Source organism: Macaca mulatta, chromosome 10 (assembly GCF_049350105.2).
Source record: "Macaca mulatta isolate MMU2019108-1 chromosome 10, T2T-MMU8v2.0, whole genome shotgun sequence".
NCBI classification, from domain to species: domain Eukaryota; kingdom Metazoa; phylum Chordata; class Mammalia; order Primates; family Cercopithecidae; genus Macaca; species Macaca mulatta.
This window is the reverse complement of record NC_133415.1, coordinates 115216345-115234718: the sequence shown is the minus strand read 5'-3', so window position 1 is coordinate 115234718 and position 18374 is coordinate 115216345. Positions and strand designations below refer to the sequence as shown.

The following is an 18374-nucleotide window of genomic DNA, read 5'->3' as shown; positions in this document are numbered from 1 at the left end:
CAGGGCGGGGCATGCTGGGCGGGTCGCTCCCATAGCAGCTGCTGGATTTCCGTCCGCTGGGCTCTGGCAGGGACAGATCTTGAGACTATTATCCCCAATTTACAGGCAGGGAAACCGAGGCCAGAAAGGAGACTGTCGCCTGCCTATGGTCAGCCCACAGCGAGCTGAGCTGTGAACTGCAGGAGGGGCCACTCTGCACCAGAGGCCACCCTGCACCAGAGGCCACCTGTCCCAAGGTGGCAAGACAGTACGTTTACTCACTCCCGCCTGCAGCCCCTCACCTGAGCACCCCTGCAAGCCCTCCACCCTTCCCCGCCCGGGCTCTTCGTGTCCCAGGTCCCAAACTGGATTCTCAGTGCTAACCAGCTTGGCTCCTGCCGGCAGCCCAGCCTCCTCGAGGTGATTATGAGGAAACAATCCCCTCTATGTGGCTTCAGACCCAACCTGTCCGGCCACTTTCTGCGAGATGGCAGAACCCGCCTGGCGGCTCGGGGCAGTCTCTGCCTCCTTTCTGCTCCTGGCTGGGAGAATCGAAAACCCGTCAAGCGGGTTTGGCCAAAATCCTGTCTTGTTGCCTGTGCAGGTTCACACCCCGCTCACTTCTCTCTCCCCGTGGAGAGCGTGGGGGGCTCCGCTCAGAGGTCGAGGGAGGTCGAGGCAGGGCCAGGAGCCATGTGAGTACCCGGGACCCCAGGGCCAGGCCACTCAAGCAGCCGGGTAGGCCGGGATCCCTGGCTGGGGCACTCACCAGGGAGGCTGGAGGCCCAGCTCGGGCTCTTGCGAGGAGAGCCGTGGGGGTTGGTGGGACTGGACGTCTTCCCTAAGGGGTGGCACAAGGCTGCTCCTGGTCCAGGGGCTTAGCAACGGAGAGAGCTCAGTGAGCGTTCCGGGCAGGAGCTGGGTTCGAAGAGGCCAGGCCTAGTCTGGCACCAGGGTCCAGGAAGTGTCTCTGGTCTGCTGAGGGGCTTGGGGCATCAGGGACAGGCTGGTGGCCTCACCCTCCACCCTGGGCCTGCCCTGCCCCGCCATCCAGGTTCACAAGAGGACAAGCGGGCGCAGCCACAGAGGTGAGGGTGGTGCAGGGGTGCAGCGTCCGCAGCTGGGCACCGAGCAGGGGACTCCTCTGCCGCTGTGTCTGTGGGGAAGCAGCCACAAAGGCGGGCCTTGCTCAACCCCCTCCCCCACGGGCCAGGCCTCAGGGAGCGAGCAGGCAGGGCAGGAGAGCAGCCCGGCCCACCTCCACCTCCGGGAGGGAGTCGGGTTGCAGGGCTGCTGTTACCTGAGCTGCAGGGACATCTCGGCTGGCTCCTCTGTGCATGTGTGCACACGAGTGCACGGGGTGGGGGGGCATGTGCGTGTGGGGTACACGAGTGCATGTGCACACACGACCTGCATGTGCAGCTGTCCCGGGGCCCCTGCGGCGGCTGTGTGCACAGCAGGGGAGGGTGGCTGTGGCAGCGCAGGCGGCTGCTCACTGGACCGTGCACCAGTGTGTGTTCCCCGAGTTAGGATGCTGCTGTCCATCCATGTGGGTGTGGGCATCACGCGTGTCACATGTCTGTCGTGGGTCCATGTGTCTGGAGGACATCAGAAACTGCCCTGGCAGAGACATGTCTCTAGACTTGCCCCCGCCCCCACCCTGAACTGGCCTGGGGAGTCACCAGGAGGCCCTGGCTGTGTCCTGGCTATGTCCTTGCACGCTGGTGACTGTGGACAGATGACACCTCTGAGCCTCAGCTCCATCTACAAAGTGAGGGTTGCCGAAGCCATTCCATGGGCGAGTGTGAGGCAGCTCCACCCCCAGGCTGGCCCTGACTGCCTGTCCCTGATCTGGCCCTGGGGCACCCACCAGGTGCCCTGACAGCCCCCATGAGCCCGGGTCAGGACTCACCACTAACATCTGTTCTACAGTCAGAAACTGAGGCACGGCCAGACAAGCGACCTGGCCGAAGTCTCCATGGGAGAGGCTTTGCCCATTACCACAGAGGGTAGGAGGAGACTCTGCGGCCAATCCAGTCCAAATCTTGCTCCACCTGCTCATCTCTGATCTGCTTCAAGCCTCAGTGTCCAAACTTGTAGAATGAGACAATCAGTACTTCCTCTGAGGCCAGGTGGGCCCCGACCACATGCGTGTGCCCAGCCTAGCTAATGCAGTGGGTGCTCCACGGGGGCAGCCAGGAGGTGGACGGGGGCAGGGGAATCCCTTGGGGAGAAGTGGGTCAAGGTGCAGAGGGCACCGCTCTGAGCTTGGCTGCCTCAGCAAAACTGCAGATGGTTTCAGTGCCCATGCAAGTGGGAAAAAGCCTGGGCGTGGTGCTTGGCACAGAGCAGCATGTGATCAACAGCAGCCACTGCCACTGCCACTGCTACTGCCACTGCCACTGCTACTGCTGCGCCCGTCACCATTGCTCCTGGATAGGTGGGCAGTCAGTCAGATGGACACACAGACAGCCTAGGCCTCAGAGACAGAGGGTACCAGTGTCCAGCTCCGCACTCCTGCCCCAAAGGGCCTGCTGGGGGGCAGTGGCTGGGGTGAAGAGCAGCCGGCCCGGCAGATATCCTTGGAGCACTGGTGCCCAGGCAGCTTCTGTGGTTGAGTGCCCTGGGAGAGGCGGGGAGCCCGGTGATGCCCTGGATGCCGCCTGCTCAGACGCAGAGATGCTCAGGGGCCCGGCCTCCCAAAGGACAGGGCAAGAACAGGCATCACTGCGGGTTTTGCCACTTGGCCGGACAATGCCCAGTCCTGCCGGGGCCACGGCTGGGCCTGTGATTCCCTGGCCTGTGTGTGGGAGGCAGGTGGCATCTCTCCTGGGCGCAGCCACAGAGATGCCGTGAGCCCAGTGGAGTCCATAGTGAGCGGCCGTCCGAGGATGCGTGTCGTCACTGTCAGCAGCCGGACCTCCGCCCTGCGTGTGGGGAGGGCTGCTTCCTCCTGCACAAGGCCTTTGTGGCAATGGGATTTGACCTTGTCCAAGCGCAGAGTGTCCTGCTGTTAGCACTGCTGGACACCCGGGGTCCCACATGAGGGAGGCACAGGTGAACTCGGGGTCTCCCTCTGCTGCTCACTGAGCACCCCCGTCTACGGAGCTCCTGGGCGCACAGGCACCACCTGTAAGGAGCTTCTAAGCAGCCTGATACAGGGGTGGGGTGCCTTCACTCCCAGGTGAGGAGACAGGCTCAGAGAGGAAAAGCAACTTGCCCAAGGTGGCATAGAGACCAGAGACAGGTCCGAGAGCCCCACCAGGGCTGTCGACTGGGAAGCCCACACCTTTACCCTCTGCCCAGACTGACTCTCCAGCCAGCACCCTTCAGGAATGCGACCCCTGCCCCACCCCAGCCAGCTCAGCGGGCGGTGGGGGGTGTACCCTCTGTGCTGGGGCTCTGAGAACCCGTGAGGGTGGATTAACAACAGCAAACCTCTGCCCGCTCTGAGTGGCCACTCCAGATGGCCCTAGGAGGGTGGGTGGAGACCCTAGGAGGGCAGGTGGGGGCTCTGGGGACTTCAGAGGGAGGTGGGAGTCCTGAGGGACAGGCAGGGCCCACAGTGCATGTCCACTCCCTGGGTGAGGACATGAGGTGGAAGGTGGTCTGCCAGCCTAATTAGGCTCCCCATGGAGGGCTCTCCTGGGTCCTGGCTGGGGGATAAGAGGCACCAGTTTATTGGATGGGCTCTGTTCCATACTGGTGAGAGCAGCACGTCGCCTCTTGGTTTTAAGGAGCAGTCCCTGGAAGGCAAAGGTGCTGGCACCAGTAGCACCTCACCGCAGGAGGCGGAGGTGCGGACCTGGGCTAGCCAAAGCCCAGCCCGGCTCTCACTAGCTTTGACTGTGGGCAAGACCCTACCTCTGGATCATGTTCTCAGTGGCAAATGGAGCAGAGGGCAAGGCATGGTGGGGTGAGGGTGGTGTCGAGGGGGACAGCCATGCACCCCTCACACCTATCCCTCCCATGGCCCAGCTGTGAGCCGCAGGTGGGACAGCGGCTCACTAGCCTGCCCTCCCTTTCCCTCACTCCTTCCAGGGGGCTCAGCACCTGCAGAGACCCTCCAGCCTGGACTCCCAGAGTGGGAGGGCTGGGAGTGGGAGGAGTGGCTGAGGGTTACCCTGGACCAGAGCCCAGCTGTCTCACCCCAGCCCTGTGAAGCCCCCCAAGAGTCTCAGCCCAGCCCCTCCCCACCTCAGCAGGCTTGCTCCCCCATCACAGTCCCACTGCAGCCCCCACCCAGGCCTGGAGGAGACCCTCCCTCCGAGTTCCCCCGGCCTCAGCACCTCTAGCTGCCCTTGGCAAGCCCAACAAACCCCAAGAAGGCTGACTCGGGAAGAAAAAGTCAGCCCCACTGACTCCCCTGCTCACCCCCGGCACAAGGCTTCGGGCGCAGGTCTGGGTGAATTTCTACCATCCCGGTTCATTTCTTCTCCCCAAAAGCATCAGGGCTTGCAACTTCCCTCCATCTCCCATCCCTTCCCCGGAGTTCTCCAGCACTCTAGGAGGGTAGAAGCTGGGACTGGGGCTGTCCCAGAGGCGCCGGAGCCTGGGAGACTGATCCTGGCCACTTTGCATCTCTGTCACCTGCTCACCCTGAGGGAAGTCCCCCCAGCCCCAGGCACTGTCACTCACCGGGCCCAGTGACCTTGCCCAGGCCCACCCCAACTCTGGGCCTCTGGGAAACAAGGGTCCCCAGCAGGATGCACCCTACAGCGATTCCAGACGCCCACCAGCCCTGCTCCGGGCATGTGTCTGGGCCGTTCCCTGCCCAGTGGGATGGGGACTCTTTCTGCGGTCCTTTGGGGGCCTTGAGGGTGGCAGCCAGGCGGGGCCTGCAGGTGGTTTGGGGCACAGAAAGGATCCTGTGAGTGGGAAGCACAGCAGAGGCACAGTCCCGGCCTCTGTAGCACGGTGACCTCACTGGGAAGGAAGCCCACCTCTCCTGTGCAGACCTCTCCCAGGCCCACAGGTACCATGGGCTCCCTCGGGCGGCTCCTTTATGGGCGTCGACCCAGCCCACATGGCAGGTGCTGGGGGCCAGGGAAGAGCAGCCTGTTGGGCGGGTCCGGGTGGAATTTCAGGAACTGCAGCTCAGCCCCCTCCTGGCCCTCCTCAGCTGCTTGAGCCTAGGGAGGCCCGGCTCTGACATCTTCCTCCCGGGGGCCCCTTGGCCAGGAAAAGCCAGTGCAGCTGGTGCACCAGAGCCATGGGGAAGATGCCTCAGTCCACACAGGCAGAGCACGCAGGACCCACAGCCCCAGGAGCCAGGCACAACCCAGATCCCACTTCCCACTGGGTGACTGAGACGGGAGGTTTGAGCTGTTTGAGCCTCAGTTTCCCATCTGGAGCGGGGTCTTCGTGGTGTGGTCAAGATTCCATGGGCTGTCGGGAAGGTCTCAGTGTGTATAGAGTTTGGGAAACGGGGGTCAGAACCACTGATGCTGGCCACGTGACCTACTTCCGGCAGGCTCCATGCTGTCCCCACCTCTGGAGCTCAACGTCCTGTTGGCCCCCTTCACCGGCAAAGACATCCCTCCCAGGGAGCTCTGTCTCCCTCCCAGCCTCCCACCAGGAAAGCTCCAAGTCTTCCTGGTCCCAGATCCCTCACCCACCCAACACAGAGCCGCCAACTGTCACCCCCACTCCCTCCGAGGGTGGCTGAGGTCCCAAAGCTCAGGCGGGTCTGTGGACTCGCTCAGGCGAGTCTCTGGAGTCCAGCATCCTGATGCTCCGCCTTCCATGCAACCCCACCAGCCCTGTCAGGGGCCCCTGGGGACGCTGTGGCCACCCCCAAACAGGGGCCACATTCTGTCCCACACCCCTCGCTGCCCCACCAGGCTCAGCACTAACACGCTTGACCACAGGTGCAAGGGCTCGGCGGGAATTAGGAGAGTCTCCTTCCAAGGGGCTCCAGTCACCATCCCCACCCCAGGCCCCGTGACTTCTCTCGGGGTCCCAAGGCCTGCCACCCTGAGTCACAGGCACCCCCAGCCTCAGCCCCAAAGACACCCACCACCCAACTTCCAGGGCCCCAGGGCAAGTGCCTCTTTCTGTGTTCAATGCACCCTCAAGTCTGTCTCGGGTGGTTTGGCCACGCTGGGATGGGCGTGGGGCCGGGTGGCCGCCACACTGGGATGGGCATGGGGCCGGGTGGCCGCCACACTGGGATGGGCGTGGGGCCGGGTGGCCGCCACACTGGGATGGGCGTGGGGCCGGGTGGCCGCCACACTGGGATGGGCGTGGGGCTGGGTGGCCGCCACACTGGGATGGGCGTGGGGCTGGGTGGCCGCCACACTGTGGTGGGCGTGGGGCTGGGTGGCCGCCACACTGGGGTGGGCGTGGGGCTGGGTGGCCGCCATTCCACCCATCATGGGATGGGGTTTGGGGGTCCCGTTTGGGACGGTTCTGTAGAATGCTGCCGCGGAGAGGACCCTCATGTGGGCGTCTGCAGGCTGACCTTTGAAAACCCAGATGCAACCGTGGCTGCTCCCCTCTGTGGTCCACTTGGGCTGGGCTGGCCGTTGTGAGGCCTTGGGTATGGCCCCCAGCCACAAGCCCAAAGTTGGATTTTGAGCAGAGTAGTGCGCATCTGAGCAGAGACCAGAGCTTCCCAGGGATGGTCACCCTGGAGAGTGGTTCTGGAGGAGATGCGGGGAGGCAGGGGGTTCAGGGGAGTTTGAGGGGGAGGCCAGGCAGGGAGGAGGCCGACACAGTTGTTCAGGTGATGCACCAGTGGTTCCACGGTAGGTTGGGCGTGCACACACACAGCACACACACACAGGGCAAAAACACATGCACACCAGCTCGGGCGTGAACACACAGCACACACACACATGCACACTGGCTCAGGCATGCACACACATAGCATGCACGCATGCACACTCGTTCGGGTGTGCACACACACGGTACACATACATGCACACTGGCTATCATACACACACACAGCACACACATGCACACTCATTCGGGCGTGCACACACGTGCACACTTGCATCCAGAACATGTCAAGGCACTGAGGTGCCAGGAGTAGGTAGTGGCTCCTACCCCTTCCTGGAACCCTCCAGCCTCTGCGTGTGGGAGCTGCTTCTGGGTAGAGGGGGCTGCTGTGGCTGTGTGTGTTTCTGTGTACCTGCAACTGCGTGTGTAGCCGTGTCTCTATGTCTGCACAGATTTGCGTCAGCACGTAACCATGTCTATGTATCTCTGTGTGTTGTGTGTGGGCATCTCTGTCTGTGTACATATGTGTTGTATGTGTGTGTCTGTAGGTGTGTGCATGTGTGTTGCGTGTATACATGCTTTGTGTGTGTGCATGTCTGTCGGTGCATGTGTGCTGTGTGTGTACATGCTCTGTGTGTCTTTTGCATGTGTGTGCGTGTGTGTTGTGTGTACATGCTATCTGTGTGTGTATGTGTGTGTGTGTGCCTATGTGACAAGATTGAAGCTGCCACAGCATTGGAGGCGGGCAGAGATCCCAGGAGGGAACTGAATACAAGGGCTCCGGTGAAAGGGAAGGAGCCGCTGTGACCGTAGTGTTGGGGCTGGAGTGTGTACAGTGGCATGGTCAGGTCTGAGGGGCTCTTGCCGGTGAGGTCTGACTCCCAGCGTCACATCTGGACAGGTGCCACTGGCACCATCCAGCTCTCACCAGGCTTCCCTGTCCCTCCATTGAGGTCCAGGGGCAGGGCTTATGTGGGGACAGGCCAGGCACTGATGGGCTGGATACCTGGGGAGAACGGGGCGGCTCAGAGGGGCCGGCACTCACCCCTAGATGCCCCCTGGCCCCTCCATCCCCTCCCGCACAGCAGCCAGCACCCTGCCCTCTGGCTCCCGTCCACATATGTGTGGGAGGAAGCCACCCAATGTACTATCTCTGCCCCTGCCCGTGGGGTTCCGGAGCCTCCAGCCCACCTCCCATGAGTGGCCCTACCACATGACGTGGGGTCTGCTCCACATAGACGCAAGGAGTCCCAATCCTCTCCTGGACTCCACAGCCCACAAGCGCTTCCTGAGCAGATCCTGTCCCCTCTTCCTCCTCTTCAGGATGGACACAGAGGGGCTGTAGAGGCTGCAAGCATCTCCACAACCCCCGTGCAGAGGGGCCCGGGCCAGGGCCACAGGGAGCCATGGAGAGCTTCACGGAGTCACTGAACAGGCTGAAGGACATCCACGAGAAGGAAGTCCTGGGTGAGGGGCCAGGGACAGATGCCGGGCTAGGGAGGGGTCTCCACAGCCCTCACCTAAGGGCCGGGGCAGGCCAGGGTGCACCCATGATCACCTCCAATTCCCAACAAGTCAGGGGACGGACCCTGTCTTTTCAGCCCAGGCAGGGGAGTCCTGACCCAAGTCCTGACCCAAGTCCTGACCCAGAGCGACAAAGTGGACAGACGCCCTGCCTGGGCCCCGCAAGTGCTGACCTCAAGCTGGGATGTCCTCGAGCCACTCCCAGAGTGTGGCCCCAAGGGGGAGGGGCACTTTCAAGGGTTGCCACCAACACCTCATGGCCACCTGCCACCCGCAGGCTGCATGCTGCCCATGCTTTGTTCGCCCATGGGGCTGGCCATGTGGCAGAAAGAAGAGCCCACTCTGGCCGGCCTGCTGAGCTCACCACTGCAGGGACAGCCTCTTCCAGAAACAGGAGCTTATGGCTCTCTGGACCCATGCAGAACATGTCAAGGCACTGAGATGCAACTCTTCTCTTCCTTCTAGGATACACCCTAGGCCCCACCCCTGTCCACTTCCCCCACCAGGGACAGGGCCGAAGCCCCCCCACCACCCCCAGTCCAGTCCCAGAGCCAGCACCTTCCCCTGGTCCTTCCACTGAGCACCCGTGCCCACCTGGAGGTCCAAGGACCTGGCTGTCTCCCAGGCAACCCAGAGAGGTGGGGCTGCTGGGGTTAGCCAGGCCCAGGCTGGATCCCAAGATATGGCAAGGAGGAGGTCTGATGGGGTCTGCCCCAAAAGCTCATCTTATTTCAACACTAGCCATGACACACACACACACACACACACACACACAAAATGGCCCTCTGGTCCCTCTGCCTTTCACAGGTGGCTGGTCACTTGCGGCACCGGGGTCCCTGCTCACCCCCAGACACCCCCAGACAGATGCCAGAGGCAGAGACCCCAGGGGAAGCGACAGATACTGGGCCAAGACCACCAAGGCTCAGGCAGCCCTGGGCCTAGGCACAGACAGGGGCCCGCCTGGCAGGGCTCCCCCAGGGGGTGCAGGGGACGAGAGTGCCACATTGCAGCTCTGCCCAGACCCCGTGGTAGGGAGGCTGCAGGAAAAGCAGCAGCTGGGCCTGACTGCCCCCACTTGCCCCTCTGCTCACTCCCCCAGGCCTGCAGAACAAGCTTCTGGAACTGAACTCAGAGAGGTGCCGGTGAGTCAGGCCAAGCAGGGCCCCTCTCCGCAGGGCCACACTGGCCATTTCATCCCCCTGAAGCTCCGGTGTGCCACCATCCTATGGTGCAGAGGGGAAACTGAGGCTCAGTGTGGAGGCAGGGGGGAGTCACTCGTCCAAGGTCACATGGTGAGCAGGACTTGAACCCAGGTGCGTTGGCCTCCCAGGGGCGGGGCAAGCCCTTTACTCAGGGTGTCTCCCACCCCAGGATCATGATCAGAATATCAACAGTACATTCGTGGTGAGCTGGGGTCGTGTCTGGTCATACGCTGGCAGGCAGGCAGGCTCCCTGCGTTCCGGGCTTATAGACCTGGCTGTGGCTCTGCCTGCACCATGGCGCTAAAGTGGTGCGTGGACAAGACAGACGTCACAGAGGGGCGTGCAGATGATTGGGGGGGCGCCGGGTTAGGCGTTGCCCCACAGGGCCCACTTCAAGGGCAAGTCCCCACAGTGAGGGGCACTGAGCAGGATCCAGCCCCAGACCAAGGCTGCAGGTGCCAAATGGCACTGGCCCCCCAGGCTGGATGGTGGGGACAGCGTGTGTCTTCCTGGATGGAACAGGACCCCACCTTAGCTGTTTCCCGCCACAGGGACGCCCAGAGGATCGAGGAGCTCTTTGCCAAGAACCACCAGCTCCGGGAACAGCAGAAGACACTGAAGGAGAACCTTCGGGTGCTGGAAAACAGGTGGGCCTGGGAGGACACCTCGCAGCACGGCCAGGACCGGTGGGCTCAGGGGAGGGGGAGATGACAGGGCTCCTCGGAGAACAAGTTTGGGAAAGTGCAGGACAAACTGAACCAGGAAGGTTTCTCCACTGCAGGACATCTCAGAGCCTTAAGTAAACTGCATTTTCAAGATTTCTCCCCAAACTCAGTGAAACATGGGACCCCTAGCCCACGGGGTGGGAAGAGGCCTGGGGCTGTACGGAATAGTTTGGGAAGGGCAGGGGCACTTCCGGGCAGTGGGGTGGTGGGTCCCAGGCCCTCTGGCTTCCATGCCATCCCTCAGACTCCCTGTGTCCCCATCCCTGCAGGCTGCGGGCCGGCCTGTGCGACCGCTGCTTGGTCACCCAGGAGCTGGCCAGGAAGCGGCAGCAGGAGTTTCAGAGCTCCCACCTGCAGAACCTACAGCACATCTTCATCCTCAGTGAGCCCCACCCGCCAGACAGCCGGGGTCCTCTCCCACGGGGCCAGGCGACCCCAGGGCCTGTTCAGTCCATGTGGGGGTGTGGGGAAAGGAGGCAGGGCGATCGGCCCCACACCACTGGGGGAACCTCACAACCCAATCTACAGACACACACACAGCCCCCAGCTGGCGCTGGTGTGGCCCTCCCTCAACACAGCCTCCCTCCCCTGCGCTGGGGGCATCCCTGCCCCCACAGGGCGTGACCTTTTTCCTGTGATGCGGAAGGTCCTGCAGTCCCGAGGCCCCGTGGCCCTCCTGATGACCAAGGGCGAGCCCCCTTCCCTCGAGGCCGGCGCAGCTCATTCAGCGGCATCCAATCAGCCACGCACGCAGCAGCATCCACGGCGCACCTGCTGCCTGCCAGGCCCTGGGCTACGTGCTGGGGGCACTGCTGAGGGGCTTCCCTGGTGCTGTGATGACCCCACACCAGCCCCTGTCCCCCCCAACCCCTGCCTGCTTTGCTAATCAGTGCCTTTTGCAGCCAACGAGATGAACGGGCTGAAGGAAGAGAACGAGACCTTGAAGGAGGAGGTGAAGCGGCTTCGGGGCCTGGGGTGAGTGAGAAGGAGTCCCAGGGCTCAGACACCCCATTCCCCAGCAGCCCCTGAGCAGTACTCGGCACACGTCCCTGGGGGAACCACCCATGGGGGGCTCTCAGGCAGTGTCGGGACCGCTGCGTCCCCTGGGGTCACCCAGGAGTGGGCCCGGCTTTTCTGATCCTCTCTTGGGATGTTACTCTCCCTCACCCTCCCTGTCTTTCCCTCCCCTCCAGAGATAGGCCCAAGCCCCCGGCCAAGGAGGGCACCTCAGACCCCCCCTCACCCCTGCTGCTCCCCTCCCCTGGTGGCTGGAAGGCCATCACAGAGAAGCCACCAGGAGGCCATGAGGAGGCTGAGGAAGACCACCAGGGAGCGGGCCTACAGGGAGAAGGTACTGTGGGGACCGGGTGAGGCTGAGAGGCTGGGCCCCTGCAGGACCAGGGATCCTCCCACTGGGGCTGAGCCGCCGCCCCTCTGGGCACCTCCCAAGCTCCCACCCCTGGCTTCTCCTCCCACAGAAAAGCCAGCAGGGCACAGGGCATCTCCAGTGGCCAAAATCTCACCAGGGACCACCCTGCCTGAGTCGTGGGCCCCAGACATGGTAAGTGCAGGGACCTGGAGCCCACCATGCGCAGCTGGGCCAGTGCAGGCAGGAGGCTGGAGGCAGCTGCACCTGCAGTATGCCAGCCTCTCATGCACCTCACCCCGAATGTGCCCCTCCTTCGTCCCGGGCAGGAGCCACTGTGCTCCATTTGGTGTGGGTGGGGGCGCAGCCCTGAGTGGGTGGGTCTGGCAGTGAGCAGGGGCAGAGTGGGAGCAGCCCAGGGCAGGCAGCAGAGGCCACAGCAGAGGTCACACATGCCCCTGCCCAGGCTGACCCACCCATCCTCACAGAGCCCCCAGCGCATCTCCAACCAGCTGCACGGGACCATCGCCGTGGTACGGCCTGGGTCCCAGGCTTGCCCTGCTGACCGTGGCCCCACCAATGGGACGCCCCCACCACTGCCCGCCAGGAGCAGCCCACCCAGCCCAGCGTATGAGCGCGGCCTCTCTCTGGACAGGTGCCCGCCTGCCCCACCCCTATCCAGAGCAGCCTCAGACAAGCTCCTCTCTCACCCTGGTCCCAGGGTAGTCCCTCTGATTATCCCTCACAGCCCCTGACCTTCTCTGGCTTGACTTTTTCTGGGCACCCAGCCTGGAGCAAAGATCCCAGGTGGACAACTCCGGAGTGGCCAGGTGTGGGGCGTGGGGGCAGGGGACGGGGACATTGTGTGAGAACAAGTAGGGTGTGGAGGGTGGGCAGGTGGCTAGGACCCTCCAGGTGAGGAGCAGGGGGCTGATGTCTCCGCCAAAAAGACACGGAGGCCTCGGCATCTGGCCCTGCCTTGGAGCCCAGATCACAGGCCACCTCTGGCCAGGTCCACACAGCATGGCCTCCAGAGCTGGGGGCTGAGCCTCCCCTCCCTCCACTGCCTGCCATGGGACCCATGCAGCTTGCTCCACCTCTCTGGACCTCAGTTTCCTCACCTGTGGAGTGGGTGCCTGTCGTCTCCTCCTCTCAGGGCTCACTGGGACGGTCACAGCTCAACGTAGCCATGGTCATTGGGCTTCTCCTCCCTCACAGCTTCCTGCGGGCCTCCCGGCCCTCTGCCATGACCCATGAGACCCTGAAGCACTCCCCGAAGATGGACCGGCTCTGCCTCCTAAACCGCCCCCTCTCCCTGCACCTTCGGAGCCCCCGCAGCAGCCCCCTGGCCCCTGCTGCAGCCCCCCGTGACCCCCGGCTCCAGGACCTGAAGGCCGGAGAAGCAGAGGCCTGGGAGGAGCCTATAGAACTGCTGGGGCTGCCCAATGCCCTGGCGGGCATGCAGGACCTTCGCCTGGAGGGGGCACTACACCTGCTCCTGGCCCAGCAGCAGCTGCGGGCTCGGGCCAGGGTAGGCAGTGTCAGGCCAAGGGGCCAGCCCACACCCAGGGAGATGCCGCCCTCCCCACCAGTCGGCTCAGACTCTGAGGGCCCTGAGAGTGAGGGGGCCAGGGCAGCTCTGGCCACAGCAGCAGGCCTGCCTGGAGGGCGGCACACACAGCCTGTAGGCCCAGGCCACGCCCAGAGGACGGAGGCTGCAGCAGCGAAGGACTGTGCCCCAGACAAGCCCCTGGACCTCTCGGAGTGGGGCCGGGCCCGGGGCCAGGACACTCCCAAGCCGGCCAGCCAGCATGGGTCACTCAGCCCTGCCACTGCCCACACTCCCAGCCCCGAGCCACCCACCCAGTCTGGACCCCTGACTCGCAGTCCCCAGGCACTCAGCAATGGCATCAAGGGGACCAGAGCACCAGAGCAGGAGGAGGCTCGCACTCCCGTGGTGAGGAGCCCGGCCCTGGCTCAGACCCTGTCCTCAGCCTCCACATCCCCCATCCCGGGCCAGCCTCCAGCCGGACCTCAGGCTGCTCTCTTCCCTCTGCCCACCAAGTTGGTTCCCAGGGAGAAAGCAAGGCTGCCTCATCCACGCTAGAAAGGGAAAGGCGGGCCCCCCCACCAGCTGCAGCCTCAAGAGGGGTCCCACCAGCCATCCAGGGCTGAGCTGGGGGCAGGGAAGTCTCCCAAATAAACTCCAGCCACCTGCTTGCCTCCCCCCAGGACCCCTCACGCCCACTTCCAGGGTCCCAGCTCAGCCTGTCCTCTCCAGGCAGGACAGGAGATGAAGACACAGGGAGGCCTCTGCCACCTCCCCACCCACCGCTGCCTCCCCACCCACCGCTGCCTCCCCACCCACCGCTGCCTCCCCACCCACCGCTCCCTGACCTGGACGGCCACTCAGGTACAGGGAGCACCTGGGGCCAGAGTCCAGCTGGGAGGGGTTTTCCCCAGGGGGAGAGAGGGTGGTGGTCAGTGACCACCGGGAAGAGGTGTCTCCAGGCCCAGCTCTGCCCTGCCGACCTGACAGGGCAACTCCAGGCTCCAGGGCTTGGCTCTTCCACCTGCAGCCACTGGAGGAAGCTGAGGGCCCGGCAGGAGCCTCTCTAACCACACTCAGTGAGGGGGAAAAGCACCTTAGCAATTAGGGTTGGCAAGCAGGCTGAGTACCCCATCACACAGCATCCAAGCCAGGGGCAGGCACCCCAGCTGATGGGGACACTGGGCCTGAGCCCAAACCCCAGTCTGCCTCCTGTCAGCAGGTGCCCTGGGGCAGGTCACTTGGCCTTCTGTGCCTCAGTTTCCCCATCTGCAGAGTTGTTTCCACCAATCCTAGTCTGGCAGGCTTGGGAGACTCCTGGGGCCACCAGCCTGGCCTGATCCTACACCCTGCTTCCTTCAGAGCCCAGCAAGGCTGAAGTGCTGAGACCAGAGTCCGACGAACTGGATGAGACAGACACCCCAGGCAGCGAGGTGGGTCCAGGCCACATACTCCGCAGGGCCAGGCCGGGAGGTGCTCCTCCTCCTGACCACACCCCCTTCTCCCCAGGCGGACCAGAGCACGACTGGGGAGGGGCCCGGGTGTATCTGCGCCCAGGAGCACGGGCAGGGTCTGCCACGGAAGAGGAAGCAGGCCTCGGAGCCCGGGGACAAAGGTACAGCCAGCATGGGGCAGGTGCAGAGAGGCGGGGCGGGGGTAGCCACAGCACCCACCTCTCCTCAGTGCCACCTCCCCTCCTGGCTGCCTGGAGAATGGTAGCCTCAGAATGATGGAGCCAAAAATGAACCTCAATCCTCCCCAAATGAACCCCACAGAGGAGGGCAGGGGCAGCCAGAGTGAGTCCTTCCTGTGTAGCCTCTGACTGTGTAGCCTGGTGTCAGGTCCTTCCAAATCTGAGCCCCAGTCTCCTCGCCTGTAAGGGGGCTGACATTAGGGATCGTAGAAGATTTCAGGGCGAGAAGGAGCCAGGGGATGGTCATTGTCCCCACCATCGTCCTGGGAGGAAGGGCGTCCTGGTGCACAGGATAAGCCACTGACATGAGGAGCAGATCCCTCTTGTCCACCTGCAGATAGGGGCAGCGCAGAGGGCACAGCTCCAAGGGACATGGGGCACATTTGCTCCCCTGGGGAACTGCGGATGGCTCTCCAGTGTTTGCCAAGGGCAGTGTCCTTGGGCCCAGCTCCTCCCAGCAAAGCTGGCAGGAGCCTCGGCCCTGGTCCGAGGGTATCAGGACAACTTTTCACTTCCTGCTCTGGGCTCAATGGCAGCTCCAGCTGGGGTCCAGGAGCCCATGAGAGACTTTGAACACCTAATCATACGGCCCTGGTGTTTGTCCGGGCAGGGCCCACAGGCAGCAGGCAGGGCCCACAGGCAGCGGGCAAGGCCCACAGGCAGCAGGCAGGGCCCACAGGCAGCGGGCAGGTCCCACAGGCAGCGGGCAGGGTGGCGCTGCCACTACGTGCCACTGTTGCTGGCAGGCGGCCGCGGCCTGCATCTGCCCAGAGCGGCAGTGAAGATGAGCACGGCCCTTATTCGAGGCACTTCCTGCTGAGTGGGTGGACATGGCCCCGGGGGGTGCAGTCTGTGAGCCAGCACCCCCTTGTGCTCCTAGCTGAGCCGGGGCCAGGGACGCTGGCAGGGGTTCCTGAGAAACAGACATGGAGGTCAGTGAGAGCAGGTCCCTGCCCAGCATGGGCACAGCTCAGCGCCAAAGCCAGTGTCCTCGTGCCTGGCGCCCCGGGAGAGGGGGTGCAGCTGTGGCTGTCTGTGAGCCTCACGACCCTGCCCAGCAGGTGGGATCATCACGGTTTGGCTGGTGCAGAAATGGAGGCTGAGAGGGGAGAGGTCACTTGCCCAAGGTCACAGGTCTGGGAGCTGGGTCAGGATCCAAACGTGACCCATTTACCTCAGAGCCTGAGCTCACTGTGCCCCAGAGACGGCCTGAGCCCAGCATCTCAGCAGGATCCCCATCCCCGAACCGTCTCAGGGACCAGGCGCCCCTCCCCTGCGGCCCCAGCCCGGGGGCAGGACCGCTGAGGCCCGCAGCCAGTTTCAGGCCAGCCACTATGGCCTGGCTCCCTCCAAGGTAGCAAGGGGGCCACTGGGGTCAGCGCCGTCTTCGGGGTCACACAATGGGGAGAGTGTCCACCCTCCACCCAGTTCTCAGGGTTCACCCTCAGATCAGGCTACTCCTGCTCTGGGCACTGGTTTCTGTAGGAACAAGGGTGGCCAGTAAACTTCCCCAAGCACCCAGCTCCCCACGCCCAGAGGAGACCCAGGAGGCCCTAGGTGAGAGCCAGTGTTGCCTCAAAGGAAGGCACGCAGCTCTGGCCTGACCTCCAACCACTTCCCATAGCCTCCAAAAAGCCATCCAGAGGGAGAAAGAAACTGACAGCCACTGAGAGCCCCGGGAGCCCAAGGGACGCCAAGGACGACAGTCCCTCCCCCAACAGCAGCCCCTCGGAGGAGACCTAGCCAGCCTGCACCGAACCCACAGTGAGCCCAGGGCGGCCCTCCACCTGCCCACCAGGGCCTGGAGAGGCCACACCACCCAACCAGCAGGCAGCCCCGCACAGCCAGTGGTGGGCACATCCTGGCCCACTTCAAGAAGGGCTAAAGGACCAAGAGGGGTCTCAGGCTGGCGATTCACCCTGTCTCCACCCACCTGGGAAATGCTCTGTGGCCCCTCCCACAGCCCAGCACCTGCTCCCTGGGGGGTGTGGGGACTGGAGGCAGGATCACTCAGGCTCCAGCCCAGCCCCACCACTGCTGTGCACTGCAGCCCTTCCCACGCAGTGCCCATGCTCTGGGAGGCAACGGACCACTCGGACCCGCACCCCTGCCCACCAAGCTCCGAGCACAGTCTTGGACGCCCCCTCGTGGGCTCCCGGCAAACAGATGTCTGGCAGTGAGGGTGGAGGGAGGCGGTGGGCGGCAGCACCCTCGCAGATGGGGTCCCCTGAGTGATGGAGAATAAACACCTGAAGAATCATGCGTGTGTCTGGCAGGGCCGAGTTCAACTGGGCCTCCACCCGCCCGGGCCCCAGGACACCCCTGACTGTGCCAGGGACTGGGAGGTCACCCCCTTTCGGGAGAGCAGAATGAAACCAGCTCCTCTGCAGAGTCCGCAGCGGGAAGGGACCACGGCGCCCTCAGGGAAGTGCCTGGCAACGGCAGAGGGCGTGTGCACCTGCCCTTCCTCACTAGTCCCTGGCCTGGTAGCCACAGGGCAGCTCGCCAGGACTCCACCGGGAGCACTCAGGGCTGTCTGCTCCTCCAGGGAGGATGGGTATCAGTCCCTCCCATCTGAGGAGCTTCAGAAACAGATTCCTGGGCCCAACCCCGGATCCACTGAACCAGGACCTTGGCGGTGGGCCTGGAGTCTGTGTTTTAAGAAGCTCCCAGGGATAATTCTCCTAAATGTGAAGTTTGAGAATTGCCCTTTCCAGGGCAGACACAATGGGCACTGACACCTCTGCTGGGCATCAGGGAGTGGTGGGCAAAGGAGCAATGGCACCAAGTCATGGCCAGTGTTGGGGGACGGGGAGGAGAGCAGGTGTCCCTGGGAGGTCAAGGCAGGTGGCACCTGCAACCCGAATGTGGGTTCTGAGGCATGAACAGGAGTGTGCTGAGTAGGCAAGGAGCTAGGATGTTCTGGGAAGTTTGCTGAAACCCCAACTCTAGAAAAATGGACAAGGATCAGGCAGAAAGGAAAGGTGGGGGCCATGGAGGGGTGTCAGGTCAAGGGGGAAACTAGGAAGTCAGCCCGAGGGCCAGGCCTGCAGTCGGGGACATCCAGACAGAGCACCGCGCTTGACACCTGCTCAGAGTTCAGGCTGAGAGCCAAGGAAAATCAGGAGTAAAACTCATCAGCAGGACCCTCTGCAGCCACAGCACCAAGGTGAGCTGGGCGTTTAAAACCATGCGTCACAGGGATGGCAGGACACAGGCCAACAACTGGGCTGGGTGAAGCCTGGGCCACACTGGAGTGCGGGCCTGGCTCAGGGGCACTGCCTCCCACCTGCAGCCTGTGGCTTGTCTGCCTGTTGGCCTGAGAGGCCAGAGGGACTGAATTACCAAGAGAGAAGCCCAGGTGTGTTAAAGGTTGCTTTAATTTCTCCAGAATCACATGAAACAAAAGCCGTGTGTTCCCTATGCACCACCTGCAGGCCAGGTTGGCTTCTGGCCACCCATCGCCACCCTGGGGAGGGGAGAAGCCTGGCAGTGGGAGCCTAGCAAGGGGGTTCAGCAGACCCAGGAAGAGACCCCTTTCCTGCCTCAGCATTCCTTCTGGTCCCTCAAAGTTCAGCACAGCCAATCGCCAGGGCCTGGCCCTGCAGCCAGC

The 18374-nt window shown here is 63.5% G+C and overlaps 1 protein-coding gene across 6 annotated transcripts; it reads left to right on the top strand.

Moving 5' to 3' along the window:
* Positions 1–445: 445 nt before the first annotated feature.
* On the top strand, positions 446–17021 carry RBBP8NL (RBBP8 N-terminal like). 6 transcript variants are annotated; one of them, XR_013400111.1, is made up of 14 exons: positions 446–674; positions 8026–8169; positions 9326–9368; positions 9980–10075; positions 10423–10535; positions 11056–11128; positions 11347–11504; positions 11632–11714; positions 12008–12174; positions 12738–13476; positions 13801–13932; positions 14431–14501; positions 14578–14683; positions 16386–17021. XR_013400111.1 is itself a non-coding variant. In XM_015148646.3 (14 exons), the coding sequence occupies exons 2-14, from the start codon at positions 8109–8111 to the stop codon at positions 16502–16504; spliced, it is 2010 nt and encodes a 669-aa protein (XP_015004132.3). In that variant the 5' UTR covers positions 452–674; positions 8026–8108; the 3' UTR covers positions 16505–17021. The 6 variants fall into 6 exon arrangements, 4 of the variants coding, with proteins under 4 accessions (XP_015004132.3, XP_077808271.1, XP_077808270.1 ...); XM_015148646.3 differs by having other exon boundaries at positions 452–674; positions 13752–13932; XM_077952145.1 differs by having other exon boundaries at positions 454–674; positions 9326–9539; positions 13752–13932.
* Positions 17022–18374: the final 1353 nt, after the last annotated feature.

Excerpts from the sequence above, each read along its gene's own strand:
- RBBP8NL (XM_028828683.2), top strand. The coding sequence starts at position 9,723 with ATGGCGCTAAAGTGGTGCGTGGACAAGACAGACGTCACAGAGGGGCGT. Across the intron at positions 13,477-13,751 it reads AGGAGGCTCGCACTCCCGTG|GACCCCTCACGCCCACTTCC; the intron begins GTGAGGAGCCCG and ends GCCTCCCCCCAG. Across the intron at positions 13,933-14,430 it reads TGACCTGGACGGCCACTCAG|AGCCCAGCAAGGCTGAAGTG; the intron begins GTACAGGGAGCA and ends TGCTTCCTTCAG.